The 13,763-nt window shown below is 36.5% G+C and overlaps 1 protein-coding gene across 1 annotated transcript; it reads right to left on the reverse strand.

The window, feature by feature from the left end:
* Positions 1-2,749: 2,749 nt before the first annotated feature.
* AKNAD1 (AKNA domain containing 1) lies at positions 2,750-13,514 on the reverse strand (the record flags this gene model as incomplete). Its single annotated transcript, XM_084211324.1, has 15 exons — positions 13,439-13,514; positions 11,822-12,972; positions 11,070-11,129; positions 10,619-10,748; positions 10,365-10,516; positions 10,199-10,258; positions 9,592-9,725; positions 9,121-9,247; positions 8,284-8,447; positions 6,907-6,992; positions 5,543-5,665; positions 5,345-5,455; positions 4,470-4,551; positions 3,487-3,634; positions 2,750-2,869 (listed from the first exon to the last, which is right to left on the reverse strand). Exons 2-15 carry the CDS (start codon positions 12,893-12,895, stop codon positions 2,750-2,752), a joined length of 2,571 nt encoding a protein of 856 aa, XP_084067450.1. The 5' UTR covers positions 12,896-12,972; positions 13,439-13,514.
* Positions 13,515-13,763: the final 249 nt, after the last annotated feature.

Here is a 13,763-nt window from a genome sequence, read left to right on the forward strand (position 1 = left end):
AATGCGCCTAAATGAGTTTGGAATTGAATCTACACTGGATTTTTTTTTCAATAGGACTACAGAAGCAACACTTTTAAATCAACTGGTTCATCAAATACCATGTACATCACAACCTTAAAAAATGTAGCAGAAATATGTTGTTTTGGTGAATTCTAGTTTATAACTCTATCACAGTAAAAATCCAGAGTAAAAGTACTTATCTAAGCAATGCTGTGTTCAATGTGATGCACACTCTGAAACTGGTACTGAAAAATTGCACTAAAATTATATATATATTTCTTACACCATTGGCAAGAGGAACCCAAGTTTGTTGTAACAGCTATATGTAGGTGCAATTTTTTTTCCTATTCCCAGAGCTGGAAAGTAGTTAACTACAGAAGAAAATAGCTGTACTATCAACACAATCCATTGTGTTGATATTTTTTTTTTTTAATTGCATAGAGTTGAAGAAATACCAGCTTGCAAATCTGGATTACTTCTGTATATTCAGCACTTAAGTCTTTTCTCATGTCTCTGCTTCAGGCCCAAGTGTTATCACCTGCTCAGACTGATAGCTGATAACTCAAAAGTCTTAGTCTGTTTTTTTTTTTTTTAATCCCTTATCCACTTTTTTCATCAGGCAAAGTAAAGCCAAATGTTACTGCAAAGGTGGAATAATGAAGATGCTTTATGATAAGAAATCTGGCACTAATATGTAGCTCAAAACAGCTTATGAAGGGAGTAAGTGGAAGTTATACTCAAGATATTTGGCTTTTTTCCAAGGAGGATCTTCTCTGCTACGTTTTTCCTAGATCAAGAATCATGTTCTCAAGAAATGGAAAGAGTTCTGTCAGGAGAAACAAAAACTTAGGATTTCAGAGTACATGTACAAGGTATAATTTTGAAAGTTCATATTTTCATGTTATCCATATTAAAATACTTACCTAATGCTAAATGTGGGCTCAGCACTTGGTTTTTAAAGTTGAATCTGGAAATCTGGACAAGATTCAGAAATTACTAAGGAAAATCAAAGGTATGGAACAATCTTCATGTCAAGAATGACTAGACTAGCATCCTTGATCAAGGGTGAAAAAAGATGATGGTGGATTGTGAGACAGAAGCCTCAAAAGTCCTGTTAGTGTTCAGACTGAAGGATTGCCTTCCTATTCAGTGTGTGAAGTGACAGGTGAAACCTGCAGCTGTCAAATCAGAACAAAAGGACCTTTAGCATCTGAGATGTCATGCAGTAATGACATGCTCTTAATTGTTATGTTGAGGAAAAATCCTCAACATAAGGCAAGTATTTATAGGGCTAATAAGTATAAATGTTACTGCTGATTGGGAAGGATTCTGGGCTTTCAATTCGCCAGAGGATGTCCTGAGGAATTTCACTACGTGATTGTCTTATTCATTCTGATCTTTCTTAGGCAGTTGCTGTCAGGCACAGGACAGCAGGTGCAGGGATCCAGGATGAACAAAAGGTTTACAACAAGCTGTTCTTGTGATGTGGAGAGATTTCTGTGAGAGAAATAAATTTCTTTTTTTAATTGCATCTAGGAAGCTGCAGCAATTACTTCCTTTAATAAGTTCATTTGCAAATAATGGGGACATTGCAAACATTAAACTAAATAAAGCAAAACCGGAGATAATAAGGAGAGGGAAATGAAGTTATAAGGCTATACAGTAAGAGGCTAAGGAGGAAAAGAGTTGAATGGTATTGTTGGCTGTGAAGGGTGGAAGAAGCCCTGAAAAAAGCCAATGACTCAGGCTAGTGAGCAAGTGGCACATGGCAGTGAGTTTAGCAATCACTGCTTGTATGAACAGAGTCTGATTTATTTCTGTGTCCTCCACTGATGAAATTGCTGAGGTATGGCTGTCCTTTTTAAGGAATGTACTGGCATTTCTAATTTGGTTTTCATCAGTCCTTATGTCCTTTGGCTTCAATGAGTAGCAGCCCTGATAAAACAAGGCTGTTAGCTGCTTGCCTTTAATCACTGCAGTTAAATGGATGTTAGAAGGAAAATAATACATGGCTTTTCTTGGCTCACTGAATTTCTACAGTATTTTAAAATTTTCCAACCTACTTACCATCAGCTAAAATGTCAAAGCCAGATATATCTGACAAATTAAGGACATCAAATTGAAGGAACCAATTTAATTGTTACATATACATAAACAACAAATGGTGTAATTCAGTCATTGCAACATACAAGGATGTTTCTTAAAAACAAACAACTCTTAATGTAGGGCACTCTAAAACCAAAATAATTCCAAGTGTTGACTATGACTTGGTATGTTAACATGATGTTTGCTTCTAGATGTCTCAGGTACAGAGGCTGTTTTCTCTTGGTGTGATTAAGCATCTGCTGTTGAAGTGTGAGAAGAAATGATATGTAGTAATGACTGGGATTTATTCTCACACTTGGAAATGGGGGGAAATCCAAGTCAAAGTTAATTTTCCTTGTTTAAGCTAATTTTTATGAAGCTGTCTTAAGTGAATATTTACAGAAGGTATCTGTACACAGTAATGGGATTAGCAAACCTACTAAAGACTTTCAGTAGAATTAATAATTTGTTTTACAGTTCTAAGACTGAGTGTAAACATGGAATACGTATGTGCTCTGGTTTGCTTTAGCATCAATAGGTACAGAAGAGCTGACAAAGTTAGCTAGCTGACCTTTCCATGTTTGTGTTCATCATTTGATTTTTGCAGAGATACTAACGCTTCAGTATGAATCAGCAGAACGATATAGCATTTGAAACTAGATAATTAAAACTGTTTTCTCTTAACTTTAGCTAGATCTTCTGAAACTGCTTGTACCATTCGCTCTGTAGCTTTCTTCAAACTGTTTGCTGTCTCTATGGCATGATCCAGAGTAGAACTTAAAACCTGTTGGAAATAATAAAATGTAGCCTTGTTAATAGTGAAGGCAAATGTATACATAGGTACTGGAAAAAGAGAATGTTTAAGGTTTTGTCCATAATTTTCACTCTGAATATGTGTTGAGAGGTAAAAATTGAGTCACATGATGGACTGCTCTAGGATTCAAGTTGGAAGTATCTGTTAATCATTTCTCTCTCTGTGTATTCATTTGAACTGAGGGACATTTACACCTTTCTAATGTATCAGCTCCAGTGTGGTGACTGTTTTTCGTACTGAGAAGGCTTTTTTGAGGTTTTGAAAGTGGTTTGTCTAGATACACTTTATTTCAGTATATGAAACACAATTCTAGAGATAAGATCCAGTGCTATTTTTTTGGTCTATTTCCCCTTTTATACAGGGACTGAGTTGCACAATAAGCACAATCTATATGAAGAAATATAGTAACATATAAGCCAAAATGCTTGGGATTTAAACTCCCTCTTGTCTTACCCTCAAATGCACTACACATGCTTAGATTGTAGGAATCAGCTTGCTAAGAATGGGATGTTTTACAGTGCCATGAAGTATGGAGGTAATCCTTTCAAGAAAGATGTGTGGCTTTAATTTTCACTCAAAAGTCTTACATTTGCATAGGAATCACTGGCATTTCTGTCTCTGATGTTGACTGCAGATTTTCTTTGGGGAGATTTCTTACTGGGTATGTTTTGCTGTGAAAGGATAATTTTATCATATGTGCTTGAACAGCAGGTTTTGGCAGCCACAAAGGATTTCCTAAAGATAAGATATATAGAATAAAATACAATTTAAGTAAGGAAAAGAACTTCTAAACTATGAATGACATACATACACCTTGATAACACTAGTTTGCAAGTTAATTTTATAGTAAGTAGAATTTTCCATGGAATTGTAAAGCACAGTCCATCATTATTTGTGTTCTGTCTGCATTGCAATAAAACAAAAAATGTTCTAGGATGCAGAGTAAGAAAATTTCTCATAATAGCAGCATTCTGCTGCTGCTGTAACTTTCTCTCACAGTGTTTTCTGCCACTGTGCAGCTCTCAAGTGCAGCTGCTGAACTTCCAGGCAATTACTCCTATTGAGTAAAGCTGTCAAAAAATACTGTGACAAAAGTTGTTTTGCGTTTCAGTCTAGTCTGTACTACTGTTAGGAATCCATTTTGTTTCTGTCTCAGGGTGTAATTTAATGTTAACAACTATTAAAAGTAGGATTATTACTTGTAGAGAAATAGTTGGTAGCAAACAGAGCTGCATCCTAATAATACAGGCCTACTTTAGAATCTTTGAATGGGAACATCCTCTTAAAGTGAATTTTTTTCATTACTGAAGGTGTCAGCTAAAGAAGTTACATTTTTACTCTTCATTACATTAAGAGTGAAGAACTAATCTAAGACTTGTTTACATGTCTAAGACATGTTCTTCAAGCAAATATTTTAATTTCACTAAAGAGTGAAATTCTAATACACAACATGCACTGCAAAAGATAAAATATTATTCCTGCTTATGATACTTGGTGTTTTTTCCATGCTGAATCTTCAACAATGGAGTTTTCTCTCCTGTTGTAGTACATAGTTATTTCTACAGCTTACCTTTCACGAAGTCTGGTTAAAACTTCACCCGTCTGATTGGGTTTTTGAGCCTTTTGAGTGGAGATTCTCTTCTGTGAATAAGCTGGAGTTGTTGAGGCCATGTTTAAAACAAAAAAAAAGGTAATTTTCTTTTTATTTTTTTTTTCTCTTTAGCATGAATTAAAGATCAAGTAACTATCACTGCTGAATAAAATTGAATATGTTTAAAGTTTTTGTAAATGAGGACAGATTAACCTTTTTGTGTTTGCTCTAGCAAATGAAATGCAGATTTATATTAAATTTCATGCAGTCAAAGACTGCAGTGGGGAAGTGTAGAATAATCAGTGTCATAATCCTAATAATGAATACTACTTTGATTTGTAATTTCACAGGCTTGCTAGAGACAAATATTTAATTTATGCTTTCTTCTTGATGAAGTTTTATATTTTTCTTTAAGCAATTTTTTTTTATGCTCAAGAGAGTCTAAGTGACTTGAAAAGGTTCATGTTCAGATGATTAAATTTTTTAAAATTAGGCTCCCGTTGACTTTGCTGCATGTCACACAATATGAGGGAATTTTCTTTAGTACTTGTTTATACCATGTTAGGTAATGGCTGGCACTATAAAAGTTGGCATAGTAATGCCTAATTTTCGTGTCCTTTCATTTGGCTCTGCAAAATTCCTTCCATAAATAAAATATGAAAAGAGATTCCACTCATAAAGAACCAGAGAAAGTTAAATCTGTTATGCATGGAGATTAAACTTGACCAGGTGTGTAAAAGTTGGATTTACAGTGCTAATGACTGCTTATACTAAATTAAATGTGGCCTGGTATGTGCAGTGTGGCATTCTGCCCCTAAAAAGCTAGCCTGTGTTTAATTACCCATCATACTTACAGGAGGAACCAGAGCTTCTTTTTCTACATAGGGCACAAGACTGAACAGACTCTTTGTAATTCCTGAGTTTTACTTCATCTCTGCTTCCCCTGGGGCATCTGCATCTAAGTCCTTTAAACCAAGAGATGTGTGGTTTAGAAAAACAAAACTATAAGCAAAGTTTCCTTGTAGATGTTCCTATTTTTGCAATCACTGTACCTTGTCTCTCTCCACAAAATGTCATATTTAATGATGTGTAACTTAGAGTGTCACAGTTGACAAGGTCCTTGCTTTGTGAATCGTTATAAGAATCGCAGGCTGAGAAGTCTTCTGAATCACTGCCTGAAATTCAAAAAATAAGTTAAAAGGGTTTGAAATATGAGAAGCTTTGGCTAATGTGCTCAGGTAATTATTTGGTTTTCAGCACTGTAATTTCAGAGCATTTTGCTACCATTAATACTACTGCAATTTGAGGAAGTACTTTTCGCCCCCAGGAGAGTGGGGATTGAGTTAAAGATTAGCTTTCAGCCCTGTCTGCAAGCTTTGAATGTAATTTTCTGGTGGTGCTTATTTTCAGACCAAGAATTGTTGTGTTTTTTTTCTTTAATGATGTTCTCCATGTCCTTGTCCATATTGTTATGGAAACAGTGCAGCATAATAGGAATGGGATGAGAATTTGAGCAGCTCTAGTATGGCACTGCTTTAACTATTGCACCAACCAGTACAAACAATAATCCCAGTGTGTTATGTTAAATTAAAAGGATATCACAAAAAAGTCAAGGACAACTGATTGACAAAAGGTAAGAAAACCTGTATATTCAGACTTAAAACTGAATGTAGGACAGCTCATGCTATTCTCCTTTAGTTGCAAGTTACTAAAAGCTTCAGAATATTCTGCAGTGGAAAGGTAAAATCGTTTTTAAGCAGAAAAACAAAGTTGAATCCAAAAACTGAAAGCGGAAGTACTGATATGAAGTGTCTCAGTTGTCAGGCTTGGAATCATCTTCTAGAACATTGAATAAATGCAGATCAGAAGAAAAAGCAAAATCAAAGCATTGTGTACATGTCACTGTCATGCTCTTGAAAGTATTAGTATTATTTGGAAACTTATCTAGAAAGCTGAATTAGATTTATAGAGTTATTCAGGTTGGAAAGGACTTCTGGATGTCATCTGATTCTGTGCCCTCTCAAAGCAGGCCCAACTTAAATGAAGTTGCTTAGAGCTCTGTCCAGTTGAGATCTGAAATCTCTGAGAGTGGATATGCCACAGCCTCCCTAGAGCAAACTGTTTCAATGCTTGAGCAAGTTCAAAATCTTTCATTCATATCTAACTGAAAATTGCATTGCAATGTGTCTATTGCCTCTTGGTCTGCCACTGAGAGTTCCACAGTGAATTTGACCTGGTGTTCTTTTTAGTTTCCTTCTTATTCTTGGTGTTTTGTGCTCTGCTAAGCAGTAACATCTGTTAAAACTACAATTTTCATGTTGAGACATAAAAGGAATGTATTTCTTCCCAGGATTCCCTAGCAGGTTTAAGCATGGTTCTGACCTTTAAATGCCCTCGTGACTTCCTCATTACTTACTCAGGTTGGTATCTGATAAATCAGTTGGTTTTCTCTGCATGAAGAGTGGAGATGTTCCAGTTTCTCCTTCCTGGATATTTGTATTTCTTTGAGCATGAAAACAGAATATTTTTATTGTATCTTAATATTTCTATGATGAGACTTACAAACATCTTATACTGCTGATTCTTAATTGAGAAGAAATAATATTTATTCACAGAAAGAACTTTACTTGTATCAGTTATCTGAAAAGGGGGTAAGCAGAAGTTTAATAATTAACTAGTTGAAAAATAATTAACCCTTTAGTTAAAGGACACATTCTGACAAAAGCATCCTGACTTCCCACAACTGTTAAAAATGCTTAAAATAGAGATCCTGATAATCCTGCATTGGAATAGTAAAGTAGTGTGAAATCTTAGATACATCCATCTGTTACCACTGATAGTTTTGATACAACATACATTAAATATGATTTGGTGTCTTAGTAACTTTGAACTCTTATTAAGGCTTTAATTTAATGCCTTTAGATAATTAGAGGAATATTTGAGATGTACCCTCTGAGAGAAAAAGAACAAGGCTCCTTGTTTGAGTTACTTGATGTGTATTTTTAACTTTGGCTGTACAGGATCAACAAGTTTATTTGGAAAACTTTCTGCCTGTTCATGAACATAATGATCAGAAGATTGGACTAATAGTCTTTCAATGACAGAGAAAAAAGTGGAAGCTAGGTGAGTTTTACTAGATAACTATTAACACCTACTCTATAAAATAACCTGGCAGAATTAGGTTAATATGACTGTGCTCTATGCAGAATGCATTCTTTTCCCAGAAGCTCTGCTTCTCTACTGGAACTTAGTTCAGTTCTCTTTTTTTAACCTTAGATTGGTTAAGGGGGGGACCACTTATTTTTCTAATCTCATTGAGATGTTTAACACCTATCAAATGCTTCCTAGGAGGGTGGAGATGGTATTTAGAGCTTTTACAAGGTTTTGATTGTTAACTATGTAAGGATCTGCATTCCTCCCTTTTCTTCTTTAAACAAAAATACCACACAAATATTGGCAAATTATCTTTTACTGGCACTGTACTCTGACTAGTTTTTCACATCCTGAATTTGTGTGGCTGTCGTGTATTTTATACAGAAGTATGATTTAACTCCTAGGTGCAAGTGATGGTGGTGTTTTGGCTTCAGGAAATACTTTCAGACTGAGAAAGGTAGGAAGACCAGGCTAGGAGGAATTCTTGGATATGCAGTTATAGAATTCTGTAGAATTTTTATTCTGGTAATATTTGTGTTGCTTTTCAGTGAGTTCAGTCATCCTAATTTTCTTATTCAGAAATTAATTTTATATATGATTTTATAAAAACTTCAACAGCTGTTTCCAAGTTTTCACTTACATGTGCAGACAAAGATTGCACTTCTTGCCTTCTAAAGAAAGTTGATTTGCTGATGGGATTACATCAGTTGTCTGACTTCTTTCTCCCTCATGCTTCTTGTGAAAAAATGGAGTTTCAGAACCTCTTGTTTGTGGAAGATCAGCAGTGCTTGAAACTGCCAAGCTCTGTACAAAGCAACAAAGCATAGACACAGGAGTAGGTGGGCCTTGCATTGGCAGGAATGACTTCTACCAAACAGCATCTCCTCAGGCTCTCTTACCACTTTTCTCTGAAGCCCAAGTTACCTAAAACATTGGTTATGAATGCAATTGTTGAGACTTACCTGTAGATTTTTAGAAGACAGTAAGATTTTTTTTTGTGGGGGGGGGTGGTGAGTGTGTATGTGTATTTATGACCTGGGAGAAAATACTACCATTCTTAGGAGTAAACTCAATTTTCTGTAGCACAATACTGTTTGGTCTTCTAGTAATTCTGCAGCTTAAGATCTTGGACAAAGTAATTTTTCCTCCCCCAAAATGATAGTGATTAATTCCCCAAAACAGTTTTGCAGAAGTTAAATTAGCTACTCATATTTTCTTACTGTGAAATAAATGCTTTTGAAACTGGAACTAAGAACATTCAGTATAGTTTTGTTTTTATACTTAGGTTTCTGTTACAGTTAATTACATATTATGAAGTTAATGTTTCATTTAAAATATTTTCTTTTGAAGTAATGTGCTATCTAAAAGCATCATGCTCTTACTGGAGGAGAACATACAATCACACAACTGCACTTAGGGTCTCAAGACTTGCATCAATAAAACAGAATAATTGTAGTGTTTAATACAAGTCAGTTACCTCACAGAAAGACTGGGCAGATTCATAGCAAGTCAGTAACGATGACAGGCTGCCTTTGCTGCCTTCCATTTGTTCTTGAATGTCTTCAAGCAGCATGCCAAGTCTGAATATTCCTCCTTCCACCCTTCTAAATCCAATCACAACTCACAGTTACTTAAAACTCTCGAAAATAATCTTTTATTTCTTACCATGGTAACCATAGTGGAAATTGCAGTACATTTCCCATAAAATAAAAAAATAAAATATATGGAGTTGTCAGAGGACCTTTTAAGTATTTGAATTAATCATATAAATATCCCATTACAAGTAGGACATATAAAGTCCAAGGTGAATTTTGGCCAAACAACTTAGAGTTTACCGCATTAAGAAAATATTTTCACTACAGGAAAACTCTAATGGATAAATGAAGCAAAATCTGTAAGACAGTCAAAGAAAAAACACTGATGTACTACTTAGCACTTCTCTTCTAACCTCTCAGGATCAAACTCTCCAAGGTTGATAGGCTTGTCCTTGTAGTTCTGCAGCTGTAAGTTGTGGTGCTCTTCTCTAGCTTTTAAATAATTTCTTTCCAAGGCATCAAGGTATCTTTTCAGTTGATTTAATGCCTTCATCAATAAGAAATAATTCAATACAAAATGTCATGATAACTTAGCATAAGTAGCTGTCACTATGTCTTGCTATGTAAGCCAGATGTTATTTGCAGTGCTGTTGGTAAGAATTTTGGTAGTTCTCTGAATTGAAACAGGACTGCAGATTGTATATTCACCTCATACTCTGTGCTGCTCTGTTATGTCCAAGGAAAATAATAAAAATGATTTCTGAACTGATGCCCTACATATCAAAATTCCTAACTCCTATGGCAACTTCAGGCCTTTTGTTCATAGTTTTAAGTCAGAATCCTTAAAAGATTTAAGAACTTGTCCACCTACTGAACACCTTCATTTTTGCTTCCTAATCTCATACCTTCAGTCTGAATTGAGAAGAGTAAATATCCATTTCAGGTAAACATCGAGAAATTGCAAGTCTACAGCCATTTCAAGTGTATTTCAGATAGCTCAAAATACATAAATTAATTTACCAGGTATTTGTCTTGTAAAAAGAGTGTTTCGTGGAACATATGTTTAGAGAAGTCTTCCACCTTCAAGACAAAATATTAGACTTAATTATTATGTTTAAACAAATTTGCCAAGACAGCATGGAATTTGAGCATCAGTGCAAAGTGTATATTGAAACAGAGCTCTTACTTTCTTAGTCAGTTGCTCCATCTGATCCTTAAGTATCTGAGACATCTTTTCTCCGAGTGTTATTTCTGGCAGTGAATCACAAGGATTTAGACACTGTGCTTTTACTGTCCCAGCTGCTGGTAGTGCTGATGCTGCTGTTCCAGGCTGCAGTCCTATGGAATGCAAGGAAAGATTGGTCAATTGCAATTTTGGCCCAAAAATGTAATCAAATTACATTAAATAGTCATTTGCAGAGCTACTGCAATTTTATTTACTTGCTTTAAGCAAACCATGTGTAGGTTGTACAGGGACAGGAGCACGTAATGTGATGCCATCAGGTGGTGTCCCAGTGTGTCCTGAGGAAATGGCAATGTTGGCATTTGCAAAGTCTGACTGAGGAAGCATCTGTTAAAATGAGAACCTTCATTATAGATACAATGTATAGAACACTTATGGAGCTGGACAAAAAACTTTAACTCAAAATACAAAATATTAATGAAATGTTTATTATAACAGTACCATTTAATTTTCTGAGTTGACAGAAAATCATGTGTAAAGTGTCTCAGTGTATAAATACTTAAAATACTTCTCTGTGTTGTGAAAATATAGAGGATTTGTATAAATGGGAAATATGATATGAAGCTGACAAAATAGTTTTAGGGGATAGTCATAGTCCTAGAGGTAAAGAAGAATGACCTCAAAAAAAAAGTATTTTGAGAGCTTTACCTTAGGATTAAATCTCAGATGGTCAATATGATTCTGGATGGCAGCATGCTGTGTCAGCATCCCATTTGCAGCCAGAAAATAATAGGGAAAACTATTAAAACTTGTATCTCAAGGAAGTTATTAAGATGTAAATCTAGGAATGGAATTAAGAACCTGTAAAGCTCAGTGAGTGAGCTCTGTGTCAGGGCATGAAATTGAGCAGCGGTTATCTAATTACTAACAAGCTTTAAAATAAATTCACAACAGTAAGAGAAATATTGCTGTCGAAAAAATCCTTCAGAAAGAATTGACTTTTCAATAAATACCAGTCTCAGTAGTTGAAGAGTGTTAGATATGAAAAAAAGCAAAGATGTCTTAACATGGGCACAGTAAAAAATAAAATGTTATTCTTAAAAATGTATTTGAAGTATTTTAAATGATTTTTAAACATTTAACACTAGAAATAACACTTTATAGTGGATTTCCTAATGATTTGATAGGAAATGCTTTATCATCACAAATCATGTTCCAGTGTTAAATACTGGAGTATTAAATAACACTCAGCCTTTAAATAATGGTAATGACAGTTCTGTATAAAGTCAGTCCCACAGAACTTTATTTGTGAAAGTAGTTTTTGAGTCAAATGATGTACTCACTGATACCTACAGAGTGCCTATAGAGCTTGTCATGTTAGATTTTATGGGATAAGAATATCATCTTACATTGAACCACTCTTACCCAGTATGAAGAATTTCTTCAAGCATCCTAATTACCTGTAGCTGTTGCAGCAGTTCTGAAATACTCCTTTCTTCTTGATTCTCTACTTCAGCAGAATTGAAGTAATTCTTATTTTCCGAAATGTTGTTCACAGTTACTGATTTACTTTGCAAAATAGGAAAGGGTTTTTCTCTTTCTGTGGAAGGAACTGAGGTAATATTGTCAGGGTTTTTTGGTACTCGAACTTCTGAAGCAACTTCAGAGAAGTCAGGAAGGCAATAGTGAGCTTGCCCTTGGCCATATTTGAGCTCACAAGGTGAAAATGTTCTCTTAAACAGGGCTCTCTCATCTTTTATGTTTTGAAAGGTGTGTGTATCTCCAGTCTCATTAATCAGTTGTGAATATTGTTGTCTGCACCCACACTGACCAGAAGAAAAAATAGCTTTCTTTGAAACAGATCTATTTTCATTTAATGAGTTTCCATTTTTATCATGAGCCTTTACTTCTTCCTGCTTTTCTAAGGGATACTCCTCGGAGCTCGTTGCCCACTGTTCATACACTAAGGAGCCTTTGTGTTCTGAAGGCTCAGGTTTGCTCCCGGTGTCATCGATACTTTCAGTAAAGGACACCTCTGGTATTGTCTCACATTCAATTAAGTGGCAGGTGCTTAGTAATTCTCCCCTAGAAAAATGACGCAGGAGGACCTGGGACATCTTGGAGGTAGTTACATGTTCATTGCTGTCCGGTTTACTGGAACTACCAACAGGTAATTCCTTCTGAAAAGAAGCTTCACTTCCAGGCATTTCAGTTATTTCTCTGGTGCCTCTGTGATGACTGGAGAATTTTTCAGGCTGTAGAGGAGTTTCATAATTGACTGTTCCTTTTATGTGTTTGTTATCTTCAGAACAGGCTAAGTTTAAAATACCAGAAATATCTTTTGTACAACTACAGGCATTCAAATTATCTGAGTTATTGTTGTATTTACAGCTTATTCCTACATCTCCATCATAAACTAAGTAATTTTCTTCCTCTTCAGTTGCATCTGTGCTACAGCCTAATGCGTCTGAAAATGAATTATTCATTCGGGCTTTCATCCAGTCTGGCAGTTTGCACTTTTTTGTAGTCTCCATATCCAGTTTATGTAGAATATCAATGCCATTGCTTTGCTGGTTGTGGACAGAGCTTTTATTATTGCATGGATCAAAATCTGGAATGTATGATTAACAGTTATTTTACACTCAAATATACATGACAATAATACTTAGTTATCTATATGATTAATATTTAATTATCTCCCTACTGTAGCTTTTTTAGAACAATCGTTCTGAAGTGAATGCTTCCCTATTTGCACTAGTGTAAGTCTGCTGGAGGAAATAAGACACAAATGACAAAAGCATCGGGAACAGCAGCTGCTGCCAGCTACCTGTCCTTGCTCATTAATCCCGCTGTAGTGGTGAAGACAAAAAAACTTGGTAACAGAGCCCCGAGTGGTGCTAGAGTTCAACCTCAGGCTGAATATTCCCCAATCGCTTCCCCTCCCACTCTAAGGCGTTTCTTTAGCTTATGCTCTAGGCGAAGATCACAAACTTTTTTCCCAATTTACTTTTCGTCCCCGTGTAACAAATACAATGCAATTAATTAGCAGCTCAGCATCATAAAATGCGTTGTTTCACCTTATCTGCAGTCGCTCGAGGCGGCAGAGGCGAACTCGCAGCCTCTCTTTCCTATGGGCAGCAGCGCGGCCATGCCTTTCCCGGTACGGCGTGCTCGCGCCGCGGGGCCGGGCGGAGCCTCGGTGCCCGCAGCGGCCGCGCTCCGCCCGCCCCGCCCCGCCCCGCGGCTCCGGGCGCGCCGCCCATTGGTCCGTGCGGATGATGCGGCCGCGCCGGCCGTTGGCGGCCGCGCCCCTGGGGCCGGGCGCGCGCGGCGGCGATTGGAGGGTTCGAGGAGCGGCGGCGCGTGGGCGGGCGGAGCTCGCCGCCCCTCACAGCCCCGCTC

This window comes from Fringilla coelebs, assembly GCF_963513975.1.
Source record: "Fringilla coelebs genome assembly, chromosome: 9".
NCBI classification, from domain to species: Eukaryota; Metazoa; Chordata; class Aves; order Passeriformes; family Fringillidae; genus Fringilla; species Fringilla coelebs.